At 38.2% G+C, this 20126-nt stretch overlaps 1 protein-coding gene across 1 annotated transcript in view; it reads left to right on the top strand.

Moving 5' to 3' along the window:
- LOC115645566 (macrophage mannose receptor 1-like) overlaps nucleotides 1-19661 on the top strand; it is a 90675-nt gene extending 71014 nt beyond the window's left edge. The window contains exons 25-30 of the mRNA XM_030550432.1: nucleotides 786-951; nucleotides 4922-5071; nucleotides 10351-10467; nucleotides 13456-13623; nucleotides 17800-17841; nucleotides 18256-19661. Of these exons, the coding sequence (XP_030406292.1) occupies nucleotides 786-951; nucleotides 4922-5071; nucleotides 10351-10467; nucleotides 13456-13623; nucleotides 17800-17841; nucleotides 18256-18506 (894 nt within the window). The 3' untranslated portion in view covers nucleotides 18507-19661. The remainder of the gene's footprint in view (nucleotides 1-785; nucleotides 952-4921; nucleotides 5072-10350; nucleotides 10468-13455; nucleotides 13624-17799; nucleotides 17842-18255) is intronic.
- Nucleotides 19662-20126: the final 465 nt, after the last annotated feature.

Genomic DNA, 20126 nt, shown 5'->3' with positions numbered 1-20126 from the left:
CAGTATTAATCAGATTAAATCACACATTCTCTTGTCTTATTCTTTCTGACATTATGCTCTGTTTTTTCCAGGCAAGTTTTTACCTCAGGTCATCTCACTATGGCTTTCTTCAAACAGACCCACTGTCATGATCCCCCTTGGAAAAATATCCTAACCTCTTTAGGTGTGCGATAAAAATTCTTTATTTTTATCCAAAAGTATTTCTCTAAATAACACCTGAATTGATTTTAAACTAACATTATTAATCTCAGGACATCTGTGCTACTGAGAAGCTGAATAGCCGGTGGGCTACCCAATTTAACTTATCTCTATTGTGTTCCTCATTCTGGTATCTGGGCCCTTTACAAAGATTAAAAGGAACAACTATTGCAAACAGTTGACACAGTCCCTACTTCTGCCTTCTGCACCCATTGACCAGACAAATTAAGGAAACGCCAGTGTGAACAATGTCATGTACGACTTCTTCAAAACAAAATAAAACAGAACTTGGGCATAAGCTAACTGGAGGATGGAGTGATGGTGGATTAATTTGCTAACTTTGTATGCCACAGCATGAATCAAAACTTTGAGCCATCTACTTTTGTTCTATACTTTTGAATGACAACCTCTGACAAAGGACGACGGACAGACTGTAAATATCTATCTACTGGCAAGGGACTGAGTCTTGGTATTTTTCTGTTTCATATCAGAGGTTAGGACGGTGAAAGAATTCCTCTCACAAAACGGAACATGAAGCAATTATTGATGTCTGATTCATTGTTTCTATTGATTTATTTTGCTTTTAGACTGAGGGACGTTATGAATGGATTGATAACTGGAAGCTGAAGTATACTAAGTGGGCCAAAGGAGAGCCGAAACAGAATATAGGCTGTGTTTATCTGGACCTTGGAGGAGCCTGGAAGACGGCATCATGTGATGAAAACTACTACTCTATCTGTAAATGGTCAGATGGTAAGCAATTCAATGTAACAATGGTAATAACAATGATTATTTATTTATATTGCATTGGGCTAGGGACTGTACAAATATATAGTAAATGACTGTACACTCTGATATTCAGTAACTAACAAATCACTGGAGAAAGGCAAGTGAGTGGAGGAGACTGAGTTTTGGAACTGAAGGAAGTTTGAACACAAAAACACAGCTCCAAAAACACAGGACTTTCCACCTCTTGAATTACACAAGTATCTTCATTAGCCGTCAACTGTATTAGCATGTGTTAGACTAGCCACTGACTAGAAAATGAGACGAACATTTGAATGTCAGATATAAGCAACAGAAAGCAGTGGTGTACACAAACTATGTGTAAAAATTAGGGCTCTTGATTAATCACAGTTAACTCACGCAATTGCCTCAAAATTAATTGTGATAAAAAAATTAATTATGAATAATAACAGATTTAATCTCACTGTTAAACAATAGAATACCAATTGAAATGTATTAAATATTTTGGATGTTTTTTCTACTTTTTCATATATATTCTGTGTTGTAATTGAAATCAAAGTGTACTTTTTTTATTACAAATATTTGCACTGTAAAAATGATAAACAAAAGAAATAGTATTTTTTCAGTTCACCTCATGCAAGTACCATAGTGCAATCTTTGTCGTGAAAGTGCAATTTACAAATATAGATTTTTTTGTATGTAACTTCACTCAAAAACGAAACAATGTAAAACTTCAGAGCCTACAAGTCCACTCAGTCCTACTTCTTGTTCAGCCAATCACAAAGACGGGCAAGTTTGTTTACATTTATGGGAAATAATCCCCCTGTCCTCTTCTTATTTACAATGTCACCAGAAAGTGAGAACAGGCATTTTTATGGCACTTTGTAGCCAGCATTGCAAGGTATTTATGTGCCAGATATGCTAAACATTCAGGTGCCCCTTCATGCTTTGGCCATCATTTCAGAGGACATGCTTCCATGATGATGATGCTCGTGAAAAAAGTAATGCATTAATTAGATTTGTGACTGAACTCCTTGGGGAGGGGGAGGGGGGAATTGTATGTCCTCTGCTCTCTTTTACCCACACTGGCATATATTTCACGTTACACCAGTCTCAGATGATAACCCAGCACGTTATTCATTTTAAGAACACTTTCACAGCAGTTTTCACAAAACGCAAAGAAGGTACTGATGTGAAATTTCTAAGGATAGCTACAGCAGAGGTTCTCAGCCTTTTTCTTTCTGAGTCCCCCCCCCCAACATGTTATAAAAACTCCACAACCCACCTGTGCCACAATAACTGATTTTCTGCTTATAAAAACCAGGGCCGGCATTAGGGGGTAGCAAGCAGGGCAACTGCTGGGGCCCCATGTCTCAGCGGCCCCAACAAAGCTACAATGCTCAGGCTTCAGTTCAGCCCCAAGTGGCGAGGCTCAGGGACCTGGGCTTCCACCCCATGTGGTAGGGCTTTGGCTTTCTTCCCTGGGCCCCAGTGAGTTGAATGCTGGCCCTGCTTGGAGGCCCCCTAGGGGGCCCTGGACCCCCTGGTTGAGGACCACGGAGCTACAGCACTTGACCCAAGGTTTAAGCATCTGAAATGCCTTCCAAAATCTGAGACGCATGAGGGGTGGAGCATGCTTTCAGAAGTCTTAAAGAAGAAACACTCCGATACGGAAACTACAGAACCTGAACCACCAAAAAAGAAAACCAACCTTCTGCCATTGGCATCTGACTCATATAATGAAAATGAACATGTGCCAGTCCACCCTGCTTTGGATTGTTACCAAGCAGAACCTGTAATCAGCATGGACGCATGTCCCCTGGAACAGTGGTTGATGCATGAATGGACATATGAATCTTTAGCGCATCTGGTATGTAAATATCTTGTGGTGCCAGCTACAACAGTGCCATGAGAATGCATGTTCTCACTTTCAGGTGACATAAACAAGAAGTGGGCAGCATTATCTCCTGAAAATGTAAACAAACTTGTTTGTCTGAGTGATTGGCTGAACAAGAAGTAGGACTGAGTGGATTTGCAGGGTCTAAAATTTTACATTGTTTTATTTTTGAATGCAGTCTTTTTGTCCATAATTCTACATTTGTAAATTCAACTTTCATGATAAAGAGATTGCACCACACTACTTGTATGAGGTGAATTGAAAAATACTATTTCTTTTGTGTTTTTCACAGTGGACATACTTGTAATAAAAAATATATATAAGTGAGCATTGTACACTTTGTATTCTGTGTTGTCATTGTAATCAATTTATTTGAAAATATAGAAAACATCCAAAAATATTTAAATAAATGGTATTCTATTATTGTTTAACAGTGTGATTAACTGCAATTAATATTTTTAATTGCTTGACAGCCCTAGTAAAAATAGAACTCTAGTTAAGAGAATTATTCTCAAGATGTAAAGAACACTAGATAAAAGTAAGAAAAAAAGAGTTTGATAGTTAAGCAAGGCAAAAGACAGACAAGTTGAATGTTAAGTCTCTTCCAGTGTGTACTTGAGGGAAGGAACTTTGGTTCATTACTGAAAGTCTGTTTAGTATAAAACACACATTATAAACACACATCTGCTGGAGTCTGGGACTTATTAATTTTTGAGTTATCTAAAGAAAAATAACTGTTTTTCCTGTAAAATAATCTTCTGTTTTCTCTGATCTGCTGGGCAAAAGAGTGTAGGCATTTAATATTGAAGCCCTTTGACTTATTTTCCGTGTTATAGAGTAATGCATTTTAAATATGGCATAATTGATTACTAATTAAACACACTTTCCACATGTTGAAGATCATCTTCCTTTGGCTAGATTAAGAAGAACAACTAGTGTATTTTTAAATAGTTATGTTTTAATTGTGCAATGTTGTTGCAGTCATGTCGGTCCCAGGATATTAGAGAAGACAGGTGGCTGAAGTAGTATTTATTGTACAACTTCTGTTGATCTCAAAAGCTTCTCACCAATAAAAGCTATTATCTCACCCATCTGGTCACTCTAATGTTTTAATTAGTTATTCTTTAATGGAAGTGACAGGCTAAACCCATCTGCAATACATCCCCATTATAGGTGAACAGAAACATTTTATTTAAAAAGATATTAAAATCTATTCACAATCCTGTTCATCATCATCAGTACAAAATCCTTATATTTTTAAACAAAATATTTGAAAATCTACTTCCATTTTACTTACCTGCCAAACTTTGAAGGATTTAGTGTTTTCATCTTCATAAATTAATAGCATTGCAACTGCCTAAAAAGATTCTTTTCTCTTATGGCTCGATGATCATTGAAATGATAATAGCTATTGCTAGGGAAAACAGGAAAATCCTGAATTCAGGTCTTAGTAGATAAGTAAAATGAGAACAGGTTTTCTTGACCCAGAATACTAGGTTTTAAAACCTAAATGCATTCCTAATATTTAGGCTACACAATATACATTCTCCTACTTGTTAGAGGTTTTAAACATTTTCCATATACTGCAGTTTTTAAGTTAATAATTTGGTTCTATACTGTGCTGTCTTCATCTGTACCTGAAACTCAGCCATTGATGTCACCTGAACTGCTCTTTTGTTTCAAGAGTAGTATTCGTTTATGGCCTGATTTCACCAAATTTAGGCCCTAATTTAGCGAAGCACTTAACATGGGACTTAAACATGTTCTTAAGCCTGTTTAAGTGTTTGCTCAATAGGGATGGACATATGAATGAGCTTAAAGATAAGCATGTGCTTAAGGGCTTTGCTGAATTAGGTGCTTAGAGCATAAAATGCAGCTGTAACACTAATCATTCACCATTCCACTATGATATAATAACAAGGAATACAGATTTTCAAAGATAATATTATGATTAAACAATTATTATAGGTGTTTCCTGGTGTCAGATTAGTATGTGCTAGTCGTAGTAAAAGCGTGTGAGAGAAACCTGTTCATTAAAATGTTTTATTAATTGCAAACTGCGTCCCTTTTTTTAAACAGTTAAAGCCCCCACAGATCCTCCCCAGCTCCCCGGAAAGTGCCCTGAGTCGGAACACAGAGCATGGATCCCTTTCCGTGGCCACTGCTACTTCATTGAGTCTTCATCTACGAGAAACTGGGCCCAGGCCTCCTTAGAATGTCTTCGATTAGGTAAGTGTCCTTTCAAATTAGAGGTAAGATGCACACAAATCACAAATCTATTTTTTTTATACATCACTATGAATGTATTAGTGGCTATGAAAGTACTATGTATTAGCATAATTTAAAGACAAATTCCTTGTCTGCATTAATAATAAAATCTTTGTTTTTTTTCAAATCTCATTTTACATCATTTATACTGTGAGCCTGATTTGCCACTAAAATACTTCAGTTATATGCCATTGAATGACTAGAATTACAGAAGCCTGACTGGGATAATGAGCTGGTAAATTGGGACCATTGCTTACTTTTTGTAATTTAGTTGTCTGGGGAAGTGAATCTTTATGTACAGTCAGTTTCAGTGTCTGAGTCTCATGTACTAGTTAAAACAGCTGTTGTATTTGAATTTCTAAAATTACAAAGGAATGGTTACATTCATTCCTTGTTTTTGTTTTGTGTTTTTTAATCATAGCATCCTGTTTATATCATGATTTTGTACAATTTTTTTATTAAAACAAGTTTTTGCCAAAAACTATATCCTAGTGTCCTTTGAAAACAGAAATACCCTCCAAATGCACAACCATATTTTTATGGTTATGACAGGTGTCATCAGGCGGCCTACTTACACACAGTAGCAAATGTTAAATCTTGGGACAATACACTGTATGTTGTTAGTTTGGTTATGCACGTTTTTGTCTAGAAGGAGCTGTGCAGACAGCAGGAGAATTTGTTCTCTGCCTTGGTCTCTGAATGGAGTCAGTTCTTGAGGCAGAGTTGCTACTTGGGAACCAGGGATTGGTGTTGGGCTTAGATTCCTGAAAGAAGGGATTTTCTGCCGGCTGTTTGTCCACCTGTGTTCAAGGACTGGTCTATATATAAATTAAACAGTTACAGTAGAATATACCTAGACTCCTCATCACTGATTCCTCCCCATCCCACCCCCGCCACCCCTTCTGGGAAGCCAACCTGCAAAGGCTACAGACACTTGCTACTGCTTGGTAGAGGGCTGTCAAAAGTACAAAAATGTATAGCCTCAAAATGATATAGATTTAATTATTTGTGTGATATACCTAAACTTTTCAAAGTCCGTTTCCTCTTCTGATTTGTGAAAGTGTTTCCTGAGTCTGCCTATAATAATGACTGCACTATAGAAGACTAAAGATTCATGTGTTTTTATATTTGGGATGCAAAAAATTCACACTGTTACTCCTCACCCTCTGGGTTTCCTATATTTATAATCACTCACCGCCCAATTGGTATCCTGTTAATTCCCCATCTATAGTGGGATTTGGCCTCAATTATAATTGAATCTATGTGAGGGCAGAATTGGGCCCTAAATCACTAGTTGTATAAAATGTCTTTATTTTCTATGATTATATATTAGTTCACGTTATTTCTACAATAATATGTTACTTGGATAAACCTCTCCAAGAATGTGACAGCAAAATCAAAAATAGTTAATTGAGGCACCATCACATCATGTCATACTATCCACAGCCATTGCTACACAGCTGATTCCTGGGTCCCAGCCACAAACTAAGAGAGAATTGGTTACGGAAAATGTATTTATCAACATTTAAAACATTCCAGTCCTTACATCACCATGCTGCTGATTCTTTCCTGGAAAACTGTTGAACACAGTGCAGGAATTCCTTGGCTCTGTCAGTACAACATGGAGAGTTAATAGCTGTACTATAATAATTGGAGTTACAGGTAGATAATTAGCAATATACTAATTGGGTAGTGAGTGGGCAAGAATGTGGAGCAGAGAGGGGGTATGGAGGAACAATGCAAATGCTGTATACCCAAATATAAAGATATATGAACTGCTGAAAATAGCCCACCTTAGTTGATTAGTCTCATTATAGTTGACATGGCAAAACCCATTTTTTTCATGTTCTCTATGGGTATATATATCTTCCTACTGTATTTTCTACTGCATGCATCCAGTGAAGTGGGTTTTAGCCCACAAAAGCTTATGCCCAAATAAATGTGTTAGTCTCTAAGGTGCTACAAGTACTCCTCGTTCTTTTAACAAAGGCTGTGACACAGAGGAGTTATATAGTAGTTCAGAAAACACTCAATACAATTATAAATGTGCTAGTTATGTCATATACAGGATGAAGTGAATATGGTTTTGAGGCTACAGAATTGATATATGTAATGATGCTGGTTCTGGCGGGACTCAACTGAGAGTGCCAATTCAGGACAAATTGCTTAAAACAGGCAGTTACAGCCCAAGGCTGGATTTTTCCACCTCTAAGGCAAACCAAACAAGACAGACCAAAAAGATTTTGGTTTCACTCCACTGGCTAACCACAAGTCTCACAAGCAATTCCCTTAGACGCTCCAGTTTCCCAGTATCACCACCAGTGCCACTTGTTATGGGGGCAAATGGTTATGAAAACCAATACCCCAATAAAAAAAAAAAAAAGGTTCTCCTGATTCCAAAGGACCAAGCCCCAGACCCAGGTCAATATACAAATCAGATCTTACCCAGAAATCACGCTGTTGCCAATCCTTTAGAATCTAAAATCTAAAAGTTCATTCATAAAAGGAAAAAGATATAGATGAGAGCTAGAATTGGTCAAATGGAATCATTTACATATAGTAATGGCAAAGTTCTTGGTTCAGTGATAGAATAAACTGCAGGTTCAAATCAAGTCTCTGGAATACATCCACAGCTGAGATGGGTCGGCAGTCCTTTCTTTGTTCAGAGCTTCAGTTTGTAGCAAAGTTCCTCCAGAGGTATGAAGCAGGATTGAAGACCAGATGGAGATGAGACATTAGCCTTTTATAGGCTCTTCCAGGTGTAGGAACGCCTCTTTGTTCTTACTGTGGAAAATTACAGCAAAATGGAGTCTGGAGTCACATGAGTAAGTTCCTGCATACTTTGTTGAGTTACAAGGGGTATCTGCCTTCTCTCAATGGGTCAGTTGTATAGCTGATGGTCTTTAATGGACCATCAAGCAGGCTAGGCAGAGCTAACACCAACTTGTTTGGGATGTCTCCCAGAAGCACAGGATGAGTTTGAACTACAGACAGTATAGAGCCAATATTCATAACTTCAACTACAAAACTGATACACACATATAAACAGCATAATCATAACTAGCAAACCATAGCCTTGTCTTAGACATCTCATTTGACCCTATTTATACAAGATTTTGTGCCACTATAGGACCTTGGTTGCAATCATGTTCTGTATGGTACCAGTTCAAATCAATAACGTGACAATATACATATTCTAATATTTGACTGAAAAAATGATAGACTTTGTTAATCTTGTGGGCAAAATCCGTCCAAACAATGTCACAAAATTCATCAAAGCAATGTCAGTCTCACAACATACTGCAAACTTTACTGGGAATTTCTAGACAAATAATTTTTGTGAACTTGCAGCACAAGTTTTTCCAGATACTAGATAATGGTGCAGGTTTTTAATCTATTTTAAAACCATATATCTAACACCAGAAAGCACTTGAATCCCACAAAAGAAAAACTAAGAATAACTGAGCAGCTGTTCTATTGCCAGCTGCTATGAGTTTGAGAAATATGTATGTAGCAGTGCATATATTCCAAAATCTTCAGATTTTGGCAATCTTAATCCTTCTATTATTGGCTTTCCACTCTTTCGTGTCTGTGCTGCAGTGCTTTTCCTTTACTGGCCCTAACTTTCAGTGCAAGGCCAAAGGAATATTCATTGTAAATCCATGCCACAGATGATTCATGTGCTCTTACAAATTTCCCATAATCTGTAGAAACAACCAGGAATTTTTTTAAAATAAATATTTTATATTTTCACAGGTATAAGATTGAGAGGGAGAAATACTGCACATAATTATATAGGAAATGATGTGGGAGTAAGATTTGTTCACAAAACCACTAAAATATCTGTATGTACCAACTACCATAATATGCACAGGTGGTATCTACCAAGTTCTTGCAAATGTCTCATGAGACTGAAAAAAAACCTTGTGAGAATTCTTGCTAAGCAGCCAAAATCTTGCAAAAAATTTTCCAGGAAACCTTTCACTTCAGCTCTCCTCAAACCCATCAACTTACCAAGACACAGGGCTTGTCTACACTACTGGCCAGACCTAGTATAAACATGATAAATTAACTACCGATCGCTCTAGTGTCGACTCCAGTACTCCAACTCAACAAGAAGCACAAAGGCAATTGACAGGAGGGTGTGTCCTGTTGACACACCACAGTGAAGACACGATTGATCTCCCCACCCCTCGGCTCTGTAGTGTAGATACCCCTACCCCATAGTGTAGACTTTAAGGTCAGAAGAGACCACCATGATCATCTCATCTGACCTTCTGCGCTTTGTAGGACACAGAACCTCACGAACTCCCTCCTGTAATAGACCTCTAACCTCAAGCTGAGTTACTGAAGTCCTCAAATCATGGTTTAAAGACTTCAAGTCACAGAGAATTCACCATTTACACTAGTTAAAACCTGTAAGTGTCCTGCCCCATGCTGCAGAGGAAGGTGAAAATCCCTCAGGGTCTCTGCCAATCTGACCAGGGTGAAAATTCCTTCCCAACCCCAAATATGGTGATCAGTTAGACCCTGTTTATGTGGGCAAGACCCATTAGGCAGATATCTGTAAAAGAATTCTTTATAGTAACGCATAGCCCTCCCCATCTAGTGCCCAGGCCATTGGAGATTTTTGCAATTGGTAGTCGTTGAACACCGGGTATCTTTGAGGGAGGGGAAAAAGGAACAGCTTTCCCAACTTTGGACCACAAGAAGGCCTGGGGAGTGATAGGCCCGTGACTAGCCCAGTGGTAACATTTCTTCTGATGGATGCTCCTCTCCCCTTTTCTATTTACCCCACAACAATGCAAGGCTTTGAGAAATGTGTTGATTTTAGGTGAAATTACCTTTCTAGTCATAATGTATCTGATGATAATTAGCAACAGTGAAGAAATTAAGCTGAATTGTTAGCAAAATTTCTAGTATCAAAAATTTAATTGGCAAACAACTCATAAAGTAAAACAGTGCATATATACCACTATGATGAAAGTAACCAGTGTAGGTGCTGGGTTGGGAAGAGAACATTTACACTGAAGAGAAAAATTAAAGGACCGTATCCCACAATGACTCCCATTGTTTTCACTGGGAGCTGGGCACAAAAATCTATGGCAAAATATGGGCCCACATGATCATTGATTTAAAACTGTCATAACACTTAAAGACAAGAAAAGGCACTCTCAACGGGGGGAATGTATTCCATTGTAAACTCATCTCCAAAATGATTGTTTCTTGATGCTCTGTAGGTGCCTCTTTGGTTTCAGTAGAAGATTCAGCTGAAGCCAACTTTCTGGCGCACAACCTAGAGCCACTTGAAGAAAAATCATCAACTTTTTGGACAGGAATGTACAGAAATGTGGATGGTAATTTTTTTTCTTGCAATACTTATTCCCAAATGAATATTTGTAATAAAGATACACTGAGTGTCAAATATTTCACATTGCACTTTGGTGTAAGACATAAAGAGCTAAAGCAGGAAAGGAGACGTTTTATATATTTTACCTACTGTTGAATGAAGGTCATAGGTATGACCAGTCAGTTTATTGTAATAAAGTGGGTTGGAGGGCAAAAGTCACTGTAACTGGTAAGATATAAATGAAGAAATAAGTAGCAAGAGTCCTTTCTCGAACAAGGGGTGGGGTGGAGAGGTTCTGGACAAAGCCAGGAATTTCGAGAGTGAACATAGGGCTCTTTGGACTGTGTGAGAGCTGAGCACTGGTGCAAGTAGGTTGCCTTAGTTGTTCATCAACTAATATAAAAAGAATCCATAAAATGAATGTATGGCTAAACGTTGGCCTCTAGTTTATCTTTACATTAAAAAGTAGCTCAATCTAGTACCCTCCCAGAATCAAAACTCCAGTTTAACTATGGCAGTCGAAGATCAGAGGCAGATCCATCAGGACAGCTCCTACCCTTTCTACTTGAGGAAGTCTAAAACATGATTCTTGTGGCCAAGTGGGGTGAGGATGCATCTGATTCAAGCAGCTCGTGACCCTTGGAGCACAAATGCAATATCTTGGGGCCAGAGTTACTGAATTGGAGGAGCATTAAAAGATTCAATTATTTATAGAGATAACAGGCTTACCTACAACTGGCTGTCTTGATCTTCCAGTTGATGAAGCTGGTCTCGTGATAGAAGGAAACCAACATCACTAGAGCAACAAACTCTTTTGCTTGTGATATATTCACTCTAGCTGAGTGTGTGAGGATTGTCTGAGTATTTGCCTAACAGACTCAAAGATGGCAAATTTCATGAGGCATCTAGACAGACCCTCTTCTGAGTGCTGCATGGGACCCCAAAGTCATGGTAACCGTTGGTACCAGTCGTCAAGAGCAGTGGATAATACAAATCCTGGAAGCTAAATTTAGATGACTAGGAAAGAGGCCTAAGTTGAGGACCTTTGAGGGGCTTTCTCTGAAATACTTGCAGTTCCATAAGCAGGGCCAGCTGGATAGGAGAAATGTCAGAGTCTCACTGTGCAGGTAAGAAGATGGTGTAACCAGGAAATGTTTAAATGTATTAGATACTGGAGAACACTCTGAGAAAGAGAGAGTCTACAGAGAATGGATAGGCTCCACGTGATACAAAAGAGAACACTGGACTGCTGGCACAGAATACTGATGAATTTTTGTGGGGATTATTTTAAGAGGGAAATAGGGGGCATCTGAAATCTGAAGAGCACTCAACTCGGACAAAGATATTTTCTAGGGATGTCTGTAACTGAAAAGCATTTCTTTATGCAGCAAAGGATAGGGTAAGAAATACAGCCTAGTGGAGGGAAAGAATGAGCTCATAGGGATAAATTCCAGAAAAGTAACAGGCATCATACTAAGGAGCTAAGGAAAAAAAAAGATACTCTGAGAAAAATCAAAAATACTAATGGAAGAGGTGTAAATGCAAAAATAGAAGATCAGCGTAGAGTTCTTGGCAATTGAAGACATATAACTAGACTTGGGTAAGAGCCAGATTTTTCACTTTCTGGGAAATTTGGCATTTTTTATTTTTTTCTTTTCCTAAACTGAATGAAAACAAAAAAAGTAGAAATTTCCTGTAAAACAAAATCCCCCCTCTCCAATGTCTGAGGTTGATCAATACATTTTGTTCTGTTTTTGATCTTTCTTAACTTTAATATATAAAAATTAATTCATTTTGAAAAGCCGATATAAGGCAGGAGATCAGAGTGTAATAAAAAGGAATAATAGGTTGTAAACTGGTCAGTCATGAAAAGAAATGATTTAGAGAAGTAATTGCCTGACATCTTAAGTGACTGCTGCTTAAAGCACTTCATTCTAGAGCACAAAGAAGGAGGCTATTCTCGCTTTAGTCTTAAGAAACATACAGGAGCTGATTCAAGAACTAACTATAGTTGTTCCACTAGCTAGTGACTATAATTAAATTTGTCATATTCAGGGAAATAAATGTACCAACATCTAGCACAGTGACGCCAAGTGAGGGATTTCAAAGAAATGAGGAAGCTGGTTATAAACCTTAAGTTCAAAAGAAAGGAAATTTGTAGACTCAGCATGGAAGTTGTTTAAACATTATTTAAGGGCAATGAAAGAGGCATATCTGTAACAAAAAGGAAACAGCAAGGCAAACAAACAAAAAGTCCCAGTATGGCTAAATAACAAAGTTTAAGAGATTTATTCAAGTAAACAGATAATCTGTCAGAAAATGGAAATCCAGCCCTGCTGAAGCCAATAGGAGGGAACATAAACTATGGCAAGTAAAATGAAAAATGGAAATTAGAAAGGTTATGTGGGATTTTGATGAGTAAATAGTCCTGAAAATAAATAACTTGTAAATCACAGAAGAGAAGGACATTTCAGAGAAGCTAAATAATATATTTCCTTCAGTCATCACCACAATAAGAATAACCAAACAAAATAATAAAACACAGGATGGTGTGAGAGAGACCTTCCCTGAGCCTGCTTTTTTCTCAGGTAATCTATGAAAGTCATGACAGGTTGAGGCTTTGAGATGTTCTCACTTCTCTATAATAATAATTAATTAGAGATATACCTATCTCCTAGAACTGGAAGGGACCTTGAAAGGTTGTTAAGTCCAGCCCCCTGCTTTCACTAGCAGGACCAAGTACTGATTTTTGCCCCAGATTGCTAAGTGGCCCCCTTAAGGATTGAACTCACAACCCTGGGTTTAGCAGGCCAATGCTCAAACCACTGAGCTATCTCTCCCCCCTAATGCATATAACTCTTTTTGGGGGAGCATTTTTCAAAAACTATAGAAATGTGACATTCTCTGAAGTGCCCTTGAACTTTTTATTCTTATTGTCAAAATGTGAATGACCATTAAGCTGTTTAATATTCAGTGTATTTCTAATTAACACTAGGACAGTGGTTGTGGCTAGACAGCACTGCAGTGGATTTTGTTAACTGGAATGTCGGAGAACCCTCAAGTCAACAAAATGAGCACTGTGTTGAAATGTATGCAAACTCTGGGTACTGGAATAATATTTATTGCTCTTCCTACAAAGGATACGTTTGTAAAAAACCAAAAAGTAAGTGATGAGTTTAATGTATTGTGTTTATGGATTGTTTCAATAGTAAGGTTTATAGTATGCATACTCTTAAGATATGTGCTGCGTAGAGTACATTTGTGACAGATATCCTCTGTGTGTTTATACACAATACAGAATACACACAGACATAGTATGAAAGAAAGAGTCATGCTGTCAAAAAGTAGGTGCATTCAAAAAATGGATGGCCAAACTCAGTTTCCAAAAATGCATGCATGCAAATAAGGAAATTTGTACTTACACTTTCAAAATTGCCCATATAGTTACAATAATTGTGTGCAATTGCATGGGCGCTATTAGGATTGTGTTTTTTGCACACAGAATTTGATCTATTCCTGAAAATTTTGTCCTCAAGAAAAAATACTTATATCTTAACCTAAAACTAATTTTTGTGTGTTTTTTCTCTCACTCTCTCATATGCACACGCATGCACACACTCGGCACTCTTTGCTCCTGTTTATATGAAATGAATATTCATTAACTTCACTTCTTTGTATTGCAAGAATATTTTTTCCTGAAACATGTTAGGGGAAGATGAGTAAATGAGAAAAGGAAAAATTGAACAGGGAAAAGCAAATAGCATTGGTCCAAGTGTACAAAATTTAGAAAGACCTTGAAATAATGGAATGTGCAAACTCAGGAACAAATCAGAAGCAAGCCTATCCTGTGGACCCATGTTCATACACTCCATTACCCCGGTGTCACTGGTAGTGTTTAGAAAGATTTGTGCTTTACCATTTCCACCTCTTGGGTGTCAATATTTATTTTCTTCATCCTACTTTGTAAAGATGGTGCCCATTGCTCTAATCAAGAATGGCTGCACAAATTAAAGTAACATGAGCATTACCTGGAAAATTTGCCCATTATTTAAACAGTCATACTCTTGAATTAACTTATTTTGTATCATTTCTGTACATCTCTACAGCACCTGGTTTTGTCATGAATCAGAAATACCATAAACAATGTTACCTTTGCTGTACTTCTGATGCAGGTCAACCAGGAAGCAATGGACATTTCATAAGCGTGCTTATTTTTGCAACATTTCCGGTTCAATTCAATTTTTCAACCAGACACATTCAACTGAATCATTTGAGATTTGCTATGACCAATCCTACCTCCCAAAAGTGCAAAAGGAGCCAAGTATGTGGAGGGAGCATTTCTCCCGCACTGCACTTTAATGACAAGTTTCTTGTAAAAGCAGCAAAGAACCTGTGGCACCGTATAGACTAACAGACGTTTTGGAGCATGAGCTTTCATGGGTGAATACCCACTTCGTCAGAAGCAAGTAGTGGAAATTTCCAGGGGCAGGTATATATATGCAAGCAAGCTAGAGATAACGAGGTTACTTCAATCAGGGAGGATGAGGCCCTGTTCTAGCAGTTGAGGTGTGAAAACCAAGGGAGGAGAAACTAGTTTTGTAGTTGGCAAGCCATTCACAGTCTTTGTTTAATCCTGAGCTGATGGTGTCAAATTTGCAGATTAAACTGGAGCTCAGCAGTTTCTCTGTGAAGTCTGGTCCTGAAGTTTTTTTTGCTGCAGGACGGCCACCTTAAGGTCTGCTATTGTGTGGCCAGGGAGGTTGAAGTGTTCTCCTAGAGGTTTTTGTATATTGCCATTCCTAATATCTGATTTGTGTCCATTTATCCTTTTCCGTAGAGACTGTCCAGTTTGGCCGATGTACATAGCAGAGGGGCATTGCTGGCATATGATGACATATATTACATTGGTGGAGGTGCAGGTGAATGAACCGGTGATGGTGTGGCTGATCTGGTTAGGTCCTGTGATGGTGTCGCTGGTGTAGATATGTGGGCAGAGTTGGCATGTAGGTTTGTTGCATGGATTGGTTCCTGAGCTAGAGTTACTATGGTGTGGTGTGCAGTTACTGGTGAGAATCTGTTTCAGGATGGCAGGTTGTCTGTGGGCGAGGACTGGCCAGCCACCCAAGGCCTGTGAAAGTGTGGGATCATTGTCCAGGATGGGTTGTAGATCCCTGATGATGCTTTGGAGGGGTTTTAGCTGGGGACTGTATGTGATGGCCAGTGGAGTCCTGTTGGTTTCTTTCTTCAGTTTGTCCTGCAGTAGGAGGCTTCTGGATACACGTCTGGCTCTGTTGATCTGTTTCCTTCTTTCCTCGTGCGGGTATTGTAGTTTTGAGAATGCTTGGTGGAGATTTTGTAGGTGTTGGTCTCTGTCTGAGGGGTTAGAGCACATGCGGTTGTACCTCAGTGCTTGGCTGTAGACAATGGATCGTGTGATGTGCCAGGGATGGAAGCTGGAGGCATGAAGGTAGGCATTAGAGTTCAGTAGGTTTTTGATATAGGGTGGTGTTAATGTGACCATCACTTATTTGCACCATGGTGTCTAGGAAGTAGACCTCCCGTGTAGATTGGTCCAGGCTGAGGTTGATGGTGGGGTGGAAGCTGTTGAAATCGTGGTGAAATTTTTCCAGAATCTCCTTCCCATGGGTCCAGATGATGAAGATGTCATCAATGTAGCGTAGGTAGAGAAAAGGCGTGAGTGGATGAGAGCTGAGGAAGCGTTGTTCCAGGTCGGCCATAAAAATATTGGCATATTGTGGGGCTATGTGGGTGCCCATAGCGATGCCACTGATCTGAAGATATATATTGTCATCAAATTTGAAATAGTTGTATGTGAGGATAAAGGCACAGAGTTCAGCAGCCAGTTGTGCTGTGACATCATCAGGGATACTGTTCCTGACAGCTTGTATTCCATCTATGTGTGGGACGTTTGTGTAGAGAGTCTCTACATCCATGGTGGCTAGGATGGTAAGTTTCTTGTAAACATGCTCTGTTCTAACTGTTGCAAAATGCATTCAGTATTTGAAATGTGCCTAGTTCCTCTATATGAAATGAGGGAATCTCATTACCCTTTTATAGAAAGCTGCTCTTGAGTACACAATCATCTGACTTTCTCCTGACTGCTGATGAAAGATGTTTTTTATATTATACAAACAGCCTTGCAAACTTATCACAAAAATGTAACAGACCATCCACAAAATCTAATCACCTGTACTTCAACGTGATGATTAACAATAGAAAAACAAATGAGATTTTATTTATCTATCAAAAATAAATAGCCCCAGGTGAGTGAATAAGTGGAATTTTGCAAGGCTGTGATAATTCCTCATTTTACAGTTCAGAGAATTAATGTCAGCATGTTAAATTTAAGCCTGCTTTTTCTTGAAGAGACTGTAAAACAGGGGTAGGCAACCTATGGCACGCGTGCTGAAGGTGGCACATGAGCTGATTTTCAGTGGCACTCACACTGCCTCGGGTCCTGGCTACCAATCCAGGGGACTCTGCATTTTAACTTAATTTTAAATGAAGCTTCTTAAACATTTAAAAAACCTTATTTACTTTACATACACCAATAGTTTAGTTATATGTTATAGAATTATAGAAAGGGACCTTCTAAAAATGTTTAAATGTATTACTGGCACACGAAATCTTAAATCAGACTGAATAAATGAAGACTCGGTACACCACTTCTGAAAGGTTGCCAACCCCTGCTGTAAAACATAGATCTATAACTGCAGTCTTCCTTTAAGTCAATGTTTTCCATTGCACGTGTTTACATAATTTCTACCCAAATTATTGAGAACCCTAGAAATATTTCCATTCTGTGTATACAGTTGAACTTCATTTGATAAATAAGCAAAAAATACTGGGGTGTTACAGCTAATTCAAAGATGTCACATAGAACTCAATCCTGCAAACATTCACTGCCAGGCCTAGTCCTTACTGTGACTTCTTTCTAATAGTAATCGCTGTGCTCAGTTGTAAACATATGCAGGATTAGGGTTGTAGGCCACATTCCTACAGGCTCCTCTGTGAAGTGAACTGCTGCGTATGCAGCACTCCATGAATTTCACCATAGCTCCGCACTGGTGCAGGGGTCTGTCAGTATGGAGCTCACAGCAGAATCATTTCAGGTTCATTGCATATTTTGTAACTATATTAGAGTCATTTATCATATGTTGCTACTGGTAAAAATATTGTATTTATTCAATACCGGAAAGTCCATGGCCCTGTTCATGGATTTTTACAGTATATATTAGTAAGTGTTAATGTACAATTTTCAGTGTATAAATGAAGACTTTTAAAGATGCTGAGTAACTGTTTTTCTTCTGTTTTAAAGTTGTTGAAGTGCAATCAACTGAGAAGCCCCCAGACAAGAAAGGTAGGTTTACTTTCTTTCAAATAAATAAAGAAAAAGCCCAAATAAAAGCATTAGTATATATTATACCAGATTGTCATATTTCATATTATAATATCACATCATATATTTTTAGATGCTTAATGGACATCAACTGCATTTCCTCGATAATAAAACATCCATAATACCTCATTTATGTCCAAATGCAGAACACTTCCCTAAAATTGGATTGAAATGTTGCATTAAGCTTTATAAATTGTGCTGTTTCATATACTTTCTGATTTTGCCTTCTGCATTGTCAGTCACTAATTATTTGGAGATGATAAAGCATTCATGCATAAAAATAAACTATGGTACCATTTCTAAGTACGGGATTGCATTCTAGAATCAGATGCCACGTGCCTGGTTTCTAGTAATTTGCTTTGCATTCATTTACAGCAGTGAAAAAGGAGGAGAAGATTCCTGAACCTAGTCACAGCAAAACTGGGATTGTTATTATTGTGGTACTCCTTATCCTAGCAGGAGCTGGCCTTGCAGGCTATTTCTTCTACAGGAAAAGAAAGAATCACATGGCAACAAATGACAGCTTTGAGAACAACATGTATTTTAATACTGATGCAGTTCCTGGAACTAGTGACACAAAGGATCTTGTGGCCAACATTGAGCAAAATGAACATGCTATTCTCTAGTGTGATAAATTAAAGATGTGCCTTGTTTTAATAAAATTACGCAACTGGGTTACCTGAAGGTTTAAGACAAAGCTATTTTCTCCTGTGCAAATCTGTAGCAGTCACTTTTTTGGCATCTGCATATTTTTTTTACATACTAGCAGCAGCCATGACTTCATTTCATAATCATTCTATAGTTGTATACAATTCCAGAACTACTTTAACAGGAGCTTTTCTTATGAAAAATATAGTGTTGTCTAATTATGAAATGGAATAAATGGATACACTTAAGAGAATGAAAATGAAACATAAGCCAATGTGAATAAGCCTTCAAAGCATTTGTTTCTTCATCATGCCTGCATCACCCTCATGAGTGTCAGGTTTAACATCAATGCAGTCTCTCCAAACTGATCAGCAAGCACTTGTCTCATTCTGTTAATACTACACATATTCCTGGAAACTTCACTACAGGGGTTTGGCATTGGGTAGCTGATGGCACTGTATTTGAATACATCCCATTTAAAAAAATGCTCTATGTTGCATAATTTCAGTTCCTGTAATTTCAGACCACATACAGAGCCAAATATACAGTTCCCCTCCACCTCACACCCACTCAGGGGCTATCCATAATAGGGCTGCAGGCCTCTGGAGCCCAAGCAATGTGGTTGGCAGACACTACCAGCACCTCTTACTGGCCACAGAAGGAGTTTGTCTGGGCAGCATGATGATGAGACCGTGTAACACCTTCCTGCATACCAGCATAGGTGTTGGTTGGAGGATACAGGCTATGAATATTCTAAAGATGCAGTAGCAATGGACAACTCTCATGACACTGCTCACGAAACACTGCCACTTAAATACTCTTTCTCCATAATACAGCTTAGCCTTGTAAGAGAGATCTCAGCCTATACAATGCGATAACTTTTCTAATGCACCTGTCTTCCCTATTGCTCTAGCAGATCAGCTGTTTCTTTCCATAATGTTTAAAGAGTGAAATATTCAGAAACTTTAGCTTCCCAAATGATGATTTTAAAATCTGATTTTTGTATATCTTGTAAACTGTAAATCATGTGTGCATTAAATTTTTTCCTCACACAGATATGAATGTGTGAAAGGAAAATTTAAATGTTTCCTTTGTTTATGCATTCAACTTTAGCTCTGTGAAATAAACAGTAACAGTTTATTGTGACTTTTTAATAGTTTTGCCTTTTTAGAGTACGTAACTCAATATTCACATTGAAACCAGTAGGAACAATAAAGAGTTATTCATTAACTAATACTGACCTGGAGCAATACCAGCTTGTGTTGTGAATAAGTAGCGGACAAGGCAACAGTAAATAAGGGGCAACATCCAGTCACCAAAGCAGAAAAAGAAAATGAATATGCCAACAATTTTTGTTTAGCTTGTGTGCATATTTAATTGAGGCCTACTGGATGGCTCCCTGAAACCTTTGGTGTTGTGTCCAGTCCTCAAATTGTATTGCTACCAATCTTATTTCTTATTTCCCTTTCCTTAGTACTTCTCTCTTTCAGAATAAGAGAGCTTTTAGAAGTTGCAGAAAGGCCTTTCTCCAAGCAGTGTCAGGAGTACTCAGGGAAGTGTGACCTGAAGAGAGAAACCTGCATGCTAAAAAGTTAATT

Source organism: Gopherus evgoodei, chromosome 2 (genome assembly GCF_007399415.2).
Source record: "Gopherus evgoodei ecotype Sinaloan lineage chromosome 2, rGopEvg1_v1.p, whole genome shotgun sequence".
NCBI classification, from domain to species: domain Eukaryota; kingdom Metazoa; phylum Chordata; order Testudines; family Testudinidae; genus Gopherus; species Gopherus evgoodei.
Note: the sequence above shows the minus strand (reverse complement) of the source record. Positions and strands in the feature narration are given on the sequence as shown.